The sequence below is a fragment of the Propithecus coquereli genome, unplaced genomic scaffold (assembly GCF_000956105.1).
Source record: "Propithecus coquereli isolate 6110/MARCELLA unplaced genomic scaffold, Pcoq_1.0 Scaffold114, whole genome shotgun sequence".
Taxonomy (NCBI): Eukaryota; Metazoa; Chordata; class Mammalia; order Primates; family Indriidae; genus Propithecus; species Propithecus coquereli.
In genome coordinates, this window is record NW_012135414.1 from 2,424,409 (window position 1) to 2,436,158 (window position 11,750).

General features: G+C 55.9%; 2 protein-coding genes across 3 annotated transcripts in view; one reads left to right on the forward strand and one right to left on the reverse strand.

Moving 5' to 3' along the window:
- The window catches only part of CD72 (CD72 molecule), a 7,050-nt gene extending 1,459 nt beyond the window's left edge, over window positions 1–5,591 (forward strand). The window contains exons 4-9 of the mRNA XM_012655897.1: window positions 274–363; window positions 698–1,033; window positions 3,534–3,679; window positions 4,325–4,422; window positions 5,164–5,283; window positions 5,578–5,591. Coding sequence (XP_012511351.1) covers window positions 274–363; window positions 698–1,033; window positions 3,534–3,679; window positions 4,325–4,422; window positions 5,164–5,278 — 785 coding nt within the window. The 3' untranslated portion in view covers window positions 5,279–5,283; window positions 5,578–5,591. The remainder of the gene's footprint in view (window positions 1–273; window positions 364–697; window positions 1,034–3,533; window positions 3,680–4,324; window positions 4,423–5,163; window positions 5,284–5,577) is intronic.
- A 272-nt stretch (window positions 5,592–5,863) lies between these two features.
- TESK1 (testis-specific kinase 1) lies at window positions 5,864–11,587 on the reverse strand. Of its 2 annotated transcripts, none has more exons than XM_012656912.1 (10): window positions 9,895–11,587; window positions 9,638–9,759; window positions 9,452–9,500; window positions 8,843–8,989; window positions 8,466–8,548; window positions 8,213–8,303; window positions 7,906–7,989; window positions 7,666–7,755; window positions 7,404–7,518; window positions 5,864–6,793 (listed from the first exon to the last, which is right to left on the reverse strand). In XM_012656912.1, the coding sequence occupies exons 1-10, from the start codon at window positions 10,111–10,113 to the stop codon at window positions 6,711–6,713; spliced, it is 1,083 nt and encodes a 360-aa protein (XP_012512366.1). In that variant the 5' UTR covers window positions 10,114–11,587; the 3' UTR covers window positions 5,864–6,710. The 2 variants fall into 2 exon arrangements, with proteins under 2 accessions (XP_012512366.1, XP_012512356.1); XM_012656902.1 differs by having other exon boundaries at window positions 5,864–7,044.
- Between the last annotated feature and the right edge of the window lie 163 nt (window positions 11,588–11,750).

The following is an 11,750-nucleotide window of genomic DNA, read 5'->3' on the forward strand; positions in this document are numbered from 1 at the left end:
TGAGGCAGAACGATTGCTTGAGCCCAGGAGTTTGAGGTTGCTGTGAGCTAGGCTGACGCCACGGCACTCACTCTAGCCCCGGCAAAAGAGTGAGACTCTGTCTCAAAAAAAAAAAAAACACTCCACTACCCAACAACACCCACCGTGCTTGTCCCCTCAACTCTGCACCCTCTCAGGGATGCTTACCCAGGAATCTCCCCCACCCACCCATCCCTGGTCTACACATTCTTTCCCGGGGCTGAAGGTCCTTCGTCCATCCCACTGTCCCCCAAGGCCGTGCACCCTGCTGGCATTACCTCCTGCTCTGCCTGCTCCTCACCTGCCTGCTGTTAGGAGTGGCCGCCACCTGCCTGGGAGTGCGCTGTGAGTAGGCTGTCCCCATTTCCCGCTTACACCAAATGACTTTCTTCCCTACTCTCCCCAAAGCTGTCCCTCCTCAGCAAGGCCCATAGTCACTACCACCACAACCTTAGTTTTTGATCTGGTTTCCAGCCAGGTCTGTCGTAGAGCGCCCTGTCTTCCTAAATTGTCCTTTCCTAATCCCGTACCTCCTTAAGCTTCAGACAGTCGGATCTTATATTTCGGCCTGTTATGCAAAAGGTTGCAAGAAGCAGGAAAAGGGCCGATGCTGCAGTCTCAGGACAACAGGGCACAGCTGGAGAAGATGCCCTCTAAATCTCTCTTTATGGCCAAACAGATCTGCAGGCGTCTCAGCAGCTCCAGCAGATGAACAGGGTTCTGGAAGCCACTAACAGCAGCCTGAGGCAGCAGCTCCGCCTAAAGATAACTCAGCTGGGGCAGAGGGAAGAGGACCTGCATGGGTCCAGGAGAGAGCTGGCACAGAGTCAGGAAGCACTACAGGTGGAACAGAGGGATCACCAGAATGCCAAAGAGCAGTTGCGGGCCTGTGAGTCAGACAAGGAGAAGATAAATGTGAACTTGCGAGGTGAGAAGGAGCACAGGAGCGCCTTGGAGCAGCAGCTGAGCAACATTCGGGACACAATGAAGCCCCTTCTCCAGTGCCAATCACAAGGTATCTGGGGAGGGACAGAGGGGGGCGGGCAGCTGTGAGGGAGGGACTGAAGCCAGGAGACGCTAGTGGCAGGGGCCTATCTCCCAGGGCCCAGTGAGTTGTTCAGGAAAGGGGCAGTGAACCAGAGTGGTGGCTGACATGAGCTGAGCAGCCTCAGCGACAGGGAGGAGGACCAAGCTACATACTGGATTGAGGGGATCACCCAGCTCTAAGGTTGATCCTGTCGGGGGGAAAAGGGGGTGGCAGCCAGCTGTCCAAAATCACACTGTCCAAAGCAGCACATGGCAAACTCAGGTTTCATCTGGCTGACATCAGTGGCAAGGATCTGGGAACCCCTTGAATTTGGATGTGAAGTTGGTTGTTTGCTCATTTTTCTAAAGACAGGATCCCCAAATTTAATTAATTCTCACTACATCTGGGATCCTCCCAAAGGTTAAGAATCACTGACTGGTACAAGGTGCAGTCTGGCGGTGGGGCAAGGCAGGTGAAGTTCTCAGCGCTCACGATGAAGTGTGGTTAGGGAACTAGGATGGGGTGTCCAACCATTTTGCAAGCAGGAGCCCAGACAGTAGGTGGAGATGGGGGAAGGGACACACAAAAGGGGAAAGGCTGTGCCGAAGTAAGCTGAGGGTCTAGGCAGGACACCAGGCCCAGGGGGACTGGAGTGTTTATGGACTACTACTGGGGTTAGGCTCTGTCTAGCTCCAGGGGCATTTGGGATGCTCCCCCAGCCTTAAGACAGCAAGATTATATGCAGACACCCCCCAACTTGCCCTTCTTACCTTTTTACCCTCTGTGACTCTCAGTTCCATGCCAGGGCTGCCACCCATTCCCATACCTGCACCCTTGACCTTGGCATCCCAAACTGCTCCTCTACTGAAAGGACGGTTTCTGACTTCCACTCTGATCACAGCTGCCCACCTTGCCTCCACGCTTCCCCACACTTCTCTGACCTCACTGAGGCCTCCAGCATGCTGACTCCCCTGTTTCTTCCCTGCCCATAAGCTGTCTCCTGTCCTAGCTTCTCTCCCTACCCATCTTGGGTTTGGGGAGCCATCATTTCAACCCCTTGCTTCTTTGTTCCATTGTCTTTCTGGTGCACCTGATGGGCCAAATCTCAACTCTGGATGAACCCAACTACTCACTTTGCCCAGGCCTGCTCCAAGATGTGACAAATGGTACAATCATTCTGCTCAGTGCCACCAAAAGCTCTAGTCTCTCAGCACTGCCTGGCAACCTCTGCAGTGGTCGGCTCACTCTTTGTAACTCCTTCCCCCACTCCCTTCCCCATCACTTTTGACAGATGCCTCATCTCCCACTCGGTGGACTTCCCATCACCAAATCTATATATCCATTTGCATTTTTGCCCATCCCCATCTTTTGTAAGGGTAATTGCAACAGCTTTCTGAATGTTTTTCCTACCTCCAACCCCCACCCGAGTCCATACTTCATACTGGAGCCAGGGTAATCCTTTAAAAACAAAAATCTGATCATGTCATCCCAGTCTAGATCATTCTAATTAATTAATTACATGAACGATTATGGAATATATATTATATGCCCTAGCACTGTGTCCAGGCACTTGAGATAAAGTAAAGCTAGTGAACAAAATTCCCCTATGTAAAACCTTACATTGATTTTCTCTTCCTCATAATATAAAAGTAAAAAATCCTTAATATGACTTCCAAGGCCCCTGCCTACCTTTCAGCATGCCACTTATCCCTTCACCTTCAGTTTGGCCACAGTGCCTTCTTTTTATTCCTCTAAATTGCTACAGGACAGTAGCTCAAGGGGGTAGTTGGGTGGGGACATATGAAAATCTGGAGAGAAGAGAGGGAGCCGGTGGAGAGGGAATGAGTTTGAGTGATGGAGGTAGGACTGATGGAACAAAGCAATGGAGAGGGGTGGGCTGGGATCAGGAGCACAGATTGGGGTGTGGATGTTAAAGAAAGAGGGATGTTGATTTCATATAGATAGTCAGGAAAAGAAAAACAGAGAAGAGAGAAATTTTGAGGTGGAGAGGGAAATGGAGACTTCACAGTTTCTGCAAAACAGGACCCAAGGTTGTCTGTTTGCGGAAGAGTGGTGAGGGAAGGAGGTGGCCAGTGCCGAGGGAGGCTCTTGGATGTGCAGTGGGGATGCTTCAGGGGGCGGAGGAGATGAGAGGCCCCATGAACAGGTATGGGGGCCCAGGTGATGTTAGCCAAAATGTCGGGGTGGACCGCAATTGTTCAGAAATCGGGGGTAGTAACACTGGTTCTATTGAAAGAAACTTCCCAGATTGTTAAGAAGTGATGTTGTTGAATGTTAAAGCATTTACTAAGTATACACAGGTATGGTATTTCCAGGGGAGGCGACAGAAAGAAAGATTGCAAAGATCAAGGACTAGGAGTCCGTGAAGGCGAGATTAGACCCTAGGGGAATATTGTCAGAAACCAGATTGCTGAGTAGTCACTTTCATGCCAAGCATTGCTGCTGTCACACTCTTTCTGCTTTTTAGACACCTGCTGTCCGGTGGGATGGATACAGTACTTGAAAAGCTGCTTTTACTTCTCACTTACTCGGAAAAGTTGGCAGAAGAGCAAAGATCTTTGTGAATCTCTGTCCTCCAAGCTGGCCACCGGCACTGAAACTCATTATTATTCAGTAAGCATAGCCTTATCCACAGACTGTAGTGGGTACTGTTAGGTAAGGGGATACATGTCATCGAGTCAGGAATGGCAGTGCACACGTGGCCGGGGCATGCCTTCCTTTTCCATGGCAGACACTGACAATCAGTCACAATACTCTTTCCCACTGAGCTTGGAAACAGCCTTGCATCTTCTCAGCACAGTGCTCCGAGCAGCCCCTACTCACTGACCAGAGCTGGCATGAGAGCTGAGACTTATGAACCATCTCTGCTTTAATCTGTATCTCAGTTTGCTCATCAGCTCCCTGAGCTGCTTAACGGGTTCTTTGACTTGGTGGCCTGTGGCCACTCAGGCAGAGAGGTCCCATACCTGGTGGGCTGCATTGTAGGCAATGGTTCCTTGGGACCAGAACAGACCACAGAATGACTCCCCTCCAAAGGCTGGCAGAAATTCTTACCCAGCTGGGAGGCAAGCTGAACCGTGAGCCTGCAGCTGCAGGGTGGCACTTGAAGGATGCTGGGATAAGTCACTGACGAGCTGTCATGTACCAAAGAAGGGCACAGCCTTCTTGCCAAAGCTCAGAGGCCTCCCTAGGGTGTTCGCTTTCTTCCATATTTCTCATCACTCTCCACCCAACTCTGGTCTTTCTGAATCTCCCCAGCTTTTTCGACACATCAGCTCAAGTTCGTTTTCATCACTTGTTGGTTCAGAAGATTCATATTGGATTGACTCCAGTGGGCAGAAGGCATACTACTCTGGGTAAGTTCGTTAGGACTTTTGGGTATTTTCAACTCCATGATCCCGTCATAAACACACAGCAGTAATTTCCTCCCCAGGTGCTGCTGTCAAAACTCTTCCACAAATCAATATTGTAATTGCGTATTTGTCTCTTTCCTCTATTTGATTCCTAACTCCTTAGGACAATCTTATTTTCTATTCTATCCTCAGTACCTAGAAATCCCTGACACGTACTTCTTTTTGTTTTTTAAATAATTACTAGGTTGGGACCTATGCCATCTAGCAGAGGGAGAAGCTGAGGGTTTAGCCAGGGCTTCCCAGCTGATGAACACCAGCATTCCAACTTCCCACCCCTTGACAAGGCTACCCAAACTGAGGTTGTACTTTCTCAGTAGGGACCACTTGGGTCACTAGGGCTGCCCCAGGAAAAGTGAGCAAGGGAGCAGTGGGGTAACTTTGAGAATCAACCCCAGGGACCCTGAAACAGGGTGGCCACCTCCTTATGTTCCCTAACTGGAGTTTTCATCTTTAAGACCATGGGTGATCTTTCTCTCCCCTGGTCCTAAAGCCTGTTCTAATTGCAGTCCAGACATCTGTCCCTGAACCATGCCCAGATGTGGCCTTAAGCAGGCAGGGGGACTTAGCACCTGGGCCAGGTTTTATGCAGGGCAAGGAGAGAGAAGGGAGGATGGGCTAGGATGGGTCTCCAGCACATCCCATTTCCACTTCACTACTCTTTAGGTCCTCTGGTCAAATCTCAAGATGTGTCAAGGTACAAACATATTGGTCATGGTATAGCATTTCAGACGTATGTTCAGCTTTTCTTCCCTGCATCTGTGAGATGGCAGCCTTCAGGTTTCCAGATGAGCACCACTGAGCTAGGTAAGTGTGAGGGGTGGGGCTGAGGCATGGGGAGTGCCAGGGCAGAGGGACTCAGCGCAGGGGCCCAGAGGTCCGAGGGAACTTGTATCTGGCGATGACAGTCACATCCACAGCCTCCAGTGGCTTGGTGTGCTTATGTAAGGGTAGGCTGGGCAGGGAGAGGGGCAGGTAAGGCCTAGAACTGAAGGGAGGCTGCTGCCGTGGCTGTCCAGGGAGCTGGGGAGGAGACGGACGAGCTGGGTGAGGGTTTAGGCACAGTCAACTGCAGAGGTCACTGATGCTTTACTCTTCCAGACACTCATGCCAACAACAGCCTGTGGCCCTCATCCCTACCTGTGGCCTGCAGTCCTAAGATCATTCTCTCACTCCCCGGCACTCCCTCACTGCGGGCAGGCCCCAGCCAAGGGCTGATCCACACCTGACACGTCTAGCCAGCCTGCTGCCTGCTTGAAACCCTGCTCCAGAAACTGGACCACTCCTGGGAAAAGGTTGAAGAAGCCTCTAGAAGGAACTTTGGCCTCCCCAAGACCCACCCATAGTGGAATGGGGGGGTGGGAGGAGGGCGCACGGGCTGAGTGGATAGGGGCGGCCCGGAGCCAGCCAGGCAGTTTTATTGAAATATTTTTAAATAATTGCACGTGTTAGTCTCAAGTGTCAGCAATGCTGTGTCTGGTTCAGTGATCCCCAAGGGATGGCGAGCCCATCCAGGGGTTGGACTAGAAGTGCTCTGTCCTTCCAGTCCATGCTGAGGCTCCCCTACATGGGGAGAAGAGCCAGTCAGCCCATCTGGGGCTGGCACTGTCCAGCAAGTGAGCTCTGTCCTTGGGGTGTCCTGAAGGCCGAAGGTGGAGGCCTGAGACCGCAGGCCCCACTGCTAAGAGCGTGCCCCAGGCAGCTGCAGGCTGGGCGTGGGTGGCTTGGCGTGGTGCCCTCGGTGGCAGAGGAGACTGCCCGCCTCACAGTTCAGGTTGCGGTAGCGGGCAACAGCTGGTGTGGGGCGGGGGCACATGGACAGGAAGCCAAAGCTGAAGGGGCCAAGACAGCAGCCGGGACAGGGCAGCCCCTCATCCGGCTCCCGGGGAGCTGAAGGGGGCGGCGAGGGTTCTGTCCTCTCCAGGGCTGCAGCTCGGGGCAGGCTGTGCTGGGCCCGGTTCCAGGGCTCCCCAGCCCAGCTTTGTGGGGAGTTTACCACCACAGCTGGGGGGTTGTTGTTGAGAGGAGGTCCTGATCTAGGGGACCAGGGTTGGGATGCCGAGGAACAAGTGCTGATAAAGTTGTCTGTGGCCACGGACAGGGGCTGCTGGGGAGGTGGTCCCGGGGGTTCTGGCTCAGGGCTGCTGCCCTCGCACTCCATCTTCTCTTCAGCCGAGGGGCCCACGGGGGGAGGGCCAGGACCTGGCAGTGCTGTCTCCATACGTCTTGGGAGCTCAGGGGATGAGGGTAGTGAATGGCAGCGGCGGGCAGGTGTCCCGGGCTGGACCAGGGTCTCTGGAGTGGTCACCAAGGGCAGCTGGGTGGAGGGCAGTGGTGATGGTGGTACAAGGGACAGGGGGGCGACGGGCTTGCTGGGTGTGTCCAAGAGCTTGATCTTGCCACCCCTGAGGTCTTCCCGTAGTGAGAAGGGGTTGACTCGAGTCAGATTGTCCCCCCAGGTGGGGGGTGATTCTGGTGATGGGGGCAGGAAGAGGTCTGACCGGCTTCGGGAGAGCCGGGGGTCTGGCCTGGGAAGTGTAGCAGAAGGACCCCCTTTTGGAACAGACCCTGTAGACAGAGAATCTGGGGTCATTGTTCTCTGCATGTAGTCATAGCTCCCTGGGGGCTTCCTTATTCTCCAGGAGGCTGGTAGGACTAGAGCTTAGAAAACGGAGCCCCACAGCATGCTTTGGAAAGGGGGGACGTCACCTCTAGCTCCCTTTTACCTCTTCTTTCCTTCCTCCTCTCCCTCAGCCTCTAGCATTAGAAAACTGTCTTCCTTGAGATGTCCTCCCACCCCATCCCACCCCGACTCCCAGGCTTCTCAACTGATAAACACACTTAGCCTCCCCCAGATAATTCTCTGAGTTCTAAGAAGGAGAGAGGACACAAAGGGACTTAGCTAGGTCAAGGTTATGCTCACTTACCCTGATTGTGTGTCAGGGGAGTCCTGGTGAGGGGGGCTGGCTCAGGCAGCTGCTCCAGGATCCATTCCAGGTGCTGGGTGATTTCAGTGAAGGGGGCACGGGTGCTGGGTTCCATCTGATGGGGAGAGACAGGGGCAGCTTCACTCAGTGTTTCAGAAGAGGATTCCTGAGTTTTCCTCCCATCAGCTAGGAACCACAGGGCAGCCAAGTCAGCTCATGATGGGGGCGGAAGAGGAAGCAGGAGGGAGAGTGAGGCACTTACGCTGCAGCAGTGGATGGCCAGGAGCAGGAAAGGCAGTGGGCAGTCATCCCCCACCAGAGTTCGGAAAGCAGGCACATCCAGGCCGAAGTCCTATGGGGACAGAGAGGAGGGGCCTCCAGTCAGCCTCCCTGGGTTCTCCTTCTGCCCCCCAGTCAGGACCTCAACCTCCAGGGAGCCCTCCTTGGTTGTGAGCTGCCAAGTCAGGAGTTCTCCTTCGTTTTCAAACCTAGAGACATTCACCTCGGTACGGGGTAGGTAGTCAGGGTCCGCAGGCACTCGGGCAATGAGCTCACAGAGGACAATCCCAAAGGCAAAGACATCAGCCTGGGGGGAGGAGATAATAATGTCAGGGGGAGGAGTTGACAGTTTTCATTCCAGAATTTTGTCAGAATATAGCAGAATTTGAGAGGCAGGGATCTTGACAGTTTTCATGTGTTGGAAGGTGCCTGTGAGGGGCATGGGGAATCGTGAGGGCTCCTGAATGTCTAGTTGGGTTCTTGTTGGAATGGATGGGGCCTTATGGGGATCTGAAGGGTTGATGTCTTACCTTCTCATCATACAGCTCACCCCGCAACACCTCTGGAGCCATCCAGTATGGGGAACCCACCACAGCCAATGGCTCCTTCCTTGCCCCTTCCCTGCAGGGGCAGGTGGTCAGAAACATCCCACTCGAGCATCCCCCCCCCAGCAAAAGGGGATGAAGTGAGCCCCCTCTCCACCCCAAGGGAAATGCCCCTAGGGGCTTCACTCAGATAGGGGCCCTCTGGGAGGTTTGACGGCAACAGGAGCATTCACCTCACCTATACACAGGAATCTTTTCAGCCAGCCCGAAGTCACCCACGACAGCTGTGAAGCCTTGGTCTTCCCGCCGGACCAGACAGTTCTGACATACACATAAAGCATCCCCACGCACTCGTCACCTTCTGCTCTCTGGTCTAATATATAACCCAAAGTCCTGCCACTCCAGCGTACCCCCAATCCTCTCTAATCTCCCAGTTCTCCAATGTACCCCAATATTGCAACATCATCCAACACTCCAAACACAGGGCAATACTCAGGCCCCCAACATTCCCCAGTGCCCTCCCCTAATACATCCCGTATCTACATTCCAACATCCATGTTACAACCTAATAGTCTCAACCCCCCTTTTACACCTCCACCCACCTGGCTAGCCTACCTTGGATGTGAGGTCTCGGTGGAAAACACCTTTGGCATGCAGGTACCGCAGGCCTCTGGCAATGTCCAGAGCCAGGCGGAGCCTGACTGGCCAAGATAGGGGTTCAGGAGAGCTGAGCAGCTGTTCCAGGGTCCCCCCATTCATATACTGGAGTGAAGGAGAAGACAATGTCAGGCTTCAGTCTGTATTCTAGGTCTCCCACTTATAAGCCAGGGAACACTCAGGAGGGATCACAAAGAAGGATAAGTCTTTTAAGCTAAGTTAAAATTATTGAAATTTAAATATAACTAAACATTTACTTCCTTGGTCACACCAGCCACATTTCCAGTGCTCTAGCCTACTGGCTAGGGGCTACAGTACTGTACAGCACAGGTAGAGAACATTTCCATCCCTGCAGAAAGTTCTATTGGACAACACTGTTCTAGGGATGCAGGGAAGGAGACGAGCTGAGGCCTTTTATATGTGGTTTGCCCAAAGGGAAGTTCAGGGACACCTCCCCAGGAAGCGGTCCTGCTGCCTCTCATTATTCTTCTGTCGACCCATCAGGCCCGCTGACTCCCTTTCTCCTTGGTGGTGTGGAGGGTTCCCCTCTTCCTGGCCTATCCTCACCTCTGTAAGAGCGTGCAGCTGTCCCTGGTGCACACAGACCCCCATGAACCTGGAAGAGGATGGAGAAGACAGGAGGGTAGAGCCCTGTACAAGCCCTGGCTCCTCCTCAGTTCCCACTTTTCCCGCGGGATTTTCGCGTTTCCATTCTGGCCAGCAAGCTGCCCAGCAAGGGGCCGGGCCGCTCACCTTAGGATGTTAGGGTGCCGGAGCCGGTTCATCAGCTGCACCTCCCGTAGCGTGTTGCCCCGGTTACTGGGGAGCTTGTTCATCTTCAGCACCATGACTTGCCCTGACTGTCGGTGCCGAACCTGGAGGCGACAGGGCCGGCAAGCGCTGGGCAGGTCGCCTGAGCCCGGGCCCTCTTCTCCTCACTCCTGGCCCCCTAGTTACAGCCTGCCGTTGAAGGCTCGGTCCCGCCCCTCTGCCCTCTCGGCCGGTCCTACCTTGTAGACCTCAGAGAAGAAGCCGGCCCCGATCTTCTCCGCGCAGTGGAAATCGTCCACACGCGCCAGGCTGGACACCGCGCTGCGGAGAGCCCGGTAGGAGGAGGGGCGGCCCCGACCCGGGCCTCCGCCAGCGCCCCCCGGCCCCGGGGGCCCCTCCCCCGGCGCCTCTCCAGGCCCGGGTCCAGGGCCCCGCAGTGGGGGCCGTTCCCCGGCCATGGCCGGGCCCCCAGCCCGGGCCTGCCTCACATGGCAGGGTCCCCGGGGCCCGGGCAGGCCGCGCTCGCCATCGGCGCTGGCCCAGCCCGATCCCGGGCGCCGGGACTCCCTCTCCCGCCCCGAGAATGGAAGATCTCCCGAAGATCCCGGGCCCGCCCCCGCCGCGCCGGCTAGCTGGGCCGGGGTGGACGCTGCTCCGCTCCGCGCAGGGCCTGGGTCGGACGGCGGCGGTGGTGGCAGCGGCGACGGTGGCGGCGGCTCACCCGGGAGCGGGCGGGCTGGCTCCCCGCAGGCGGAGGCGGGCGGGCGGGCGGCGGCTGCTCAGCTTAGCCGCTGGGGCTCAGGCTCCGCGGCCTGCCGGGGGCGGGGCTGGGCCGGGCCTCGGCTTAACTCCTTCTAGCCCGGCCTCGGGGCAGCGGCCACGCCCCCTCAGGTACGCGCCCCACCCCCACTCGGTGGCCGCGACGACTAGGCGAGTAGGTCGGCGGCGCGGGGGTCAAGTAAGTTCGGGGCTGAGCTTGAATAACGGAAGGGAATTAAGGGTTGATTGTGCGTAAGCGAAGCTCAAACGTCTTTTAGCTGCCCTGAGAGTCCTTTCTCCTCTCCCTCGGGTCACTGTCCGTAGAGGGCAGGGCTCAGGAACCCGCCCAATGCTTGGGCTCCATGAAACAGCAGGGCAGAAAAGTAGACCCCTCAGGCCCAGGCACAACCAGAGGCAGCCCAGCAACCTGTCCACCGTCCCGGCCTGCGCCCCGGCCCAGCCTGCCCATTTCCCAGGTCTCTTCGACCCCTACACCTTAAACCTCTGGACTCTCTAACTCCTTCTACTTTCTCGGCTGGTTACGAAACCCCGGGGCTGTAGCGAGCCTTTGGCCGGCCCATCCCTGGCTTGGCCCCGACTCCTCCTCACTCCATCCCGCCTCCGCCGAGTGAAGTTCAGATTCCAGTGCCGCCGCCCAGTGACCACCCAGCCTGGACTTCCCTCTGACTACTTTGTGCAAACGACCGTCTCAAGAGAAGCCTCCACCTGCACGGAAGCCCCTCCTTCCGCAAGACCCCACTGCTCAGCAAGATCCGGCCCCCTCAAAGAACGCTTTCCCGCCCCTGCCTCCGAGTCCCCACTCTTGCTCTTGGTCAGTGAGACTCCTGCCCTTCCCGGGGACCTTTCCTCAGTATGATATTGCCACCATCAGTGTGTACAGAACCCCTCAGTGCTGCACCCCCTCCTCTGTGTGTTCCTCCCACGCAGTGAGACCCCACCTCTCAGAGTGACTCCACCAGTCATTGTGACCCCATCTCTCAAGGTGACTCCTCCCTCAGGGCAGCCCAGCCTTTATCAGTGTGAACCTTCTCAGCAGGTTCCTCCCTCCGTCACGTAGGAACCCGTTCTGCCCCCTCAGGCCGGAGGAGGGGCTGCAGCTGGTCGGCGCCGGGGTCCTGGGTGCGTACGCACAATCTTGAGGACACTGTGCGCTTGCCGTACCCGACGCTTCCGATTCTGCCGCTGGCTCCTCCCCCTGGGTCATCGGAGAAATAGCCAATCATCGCCCGTGTTGGGTGACGTCACTGGATCCCAGCTGTCGGCTCCCGAGCGAGCGGTTTCAGGCGTCCATGAGCCGCCTGCCACCTAGCGGCGG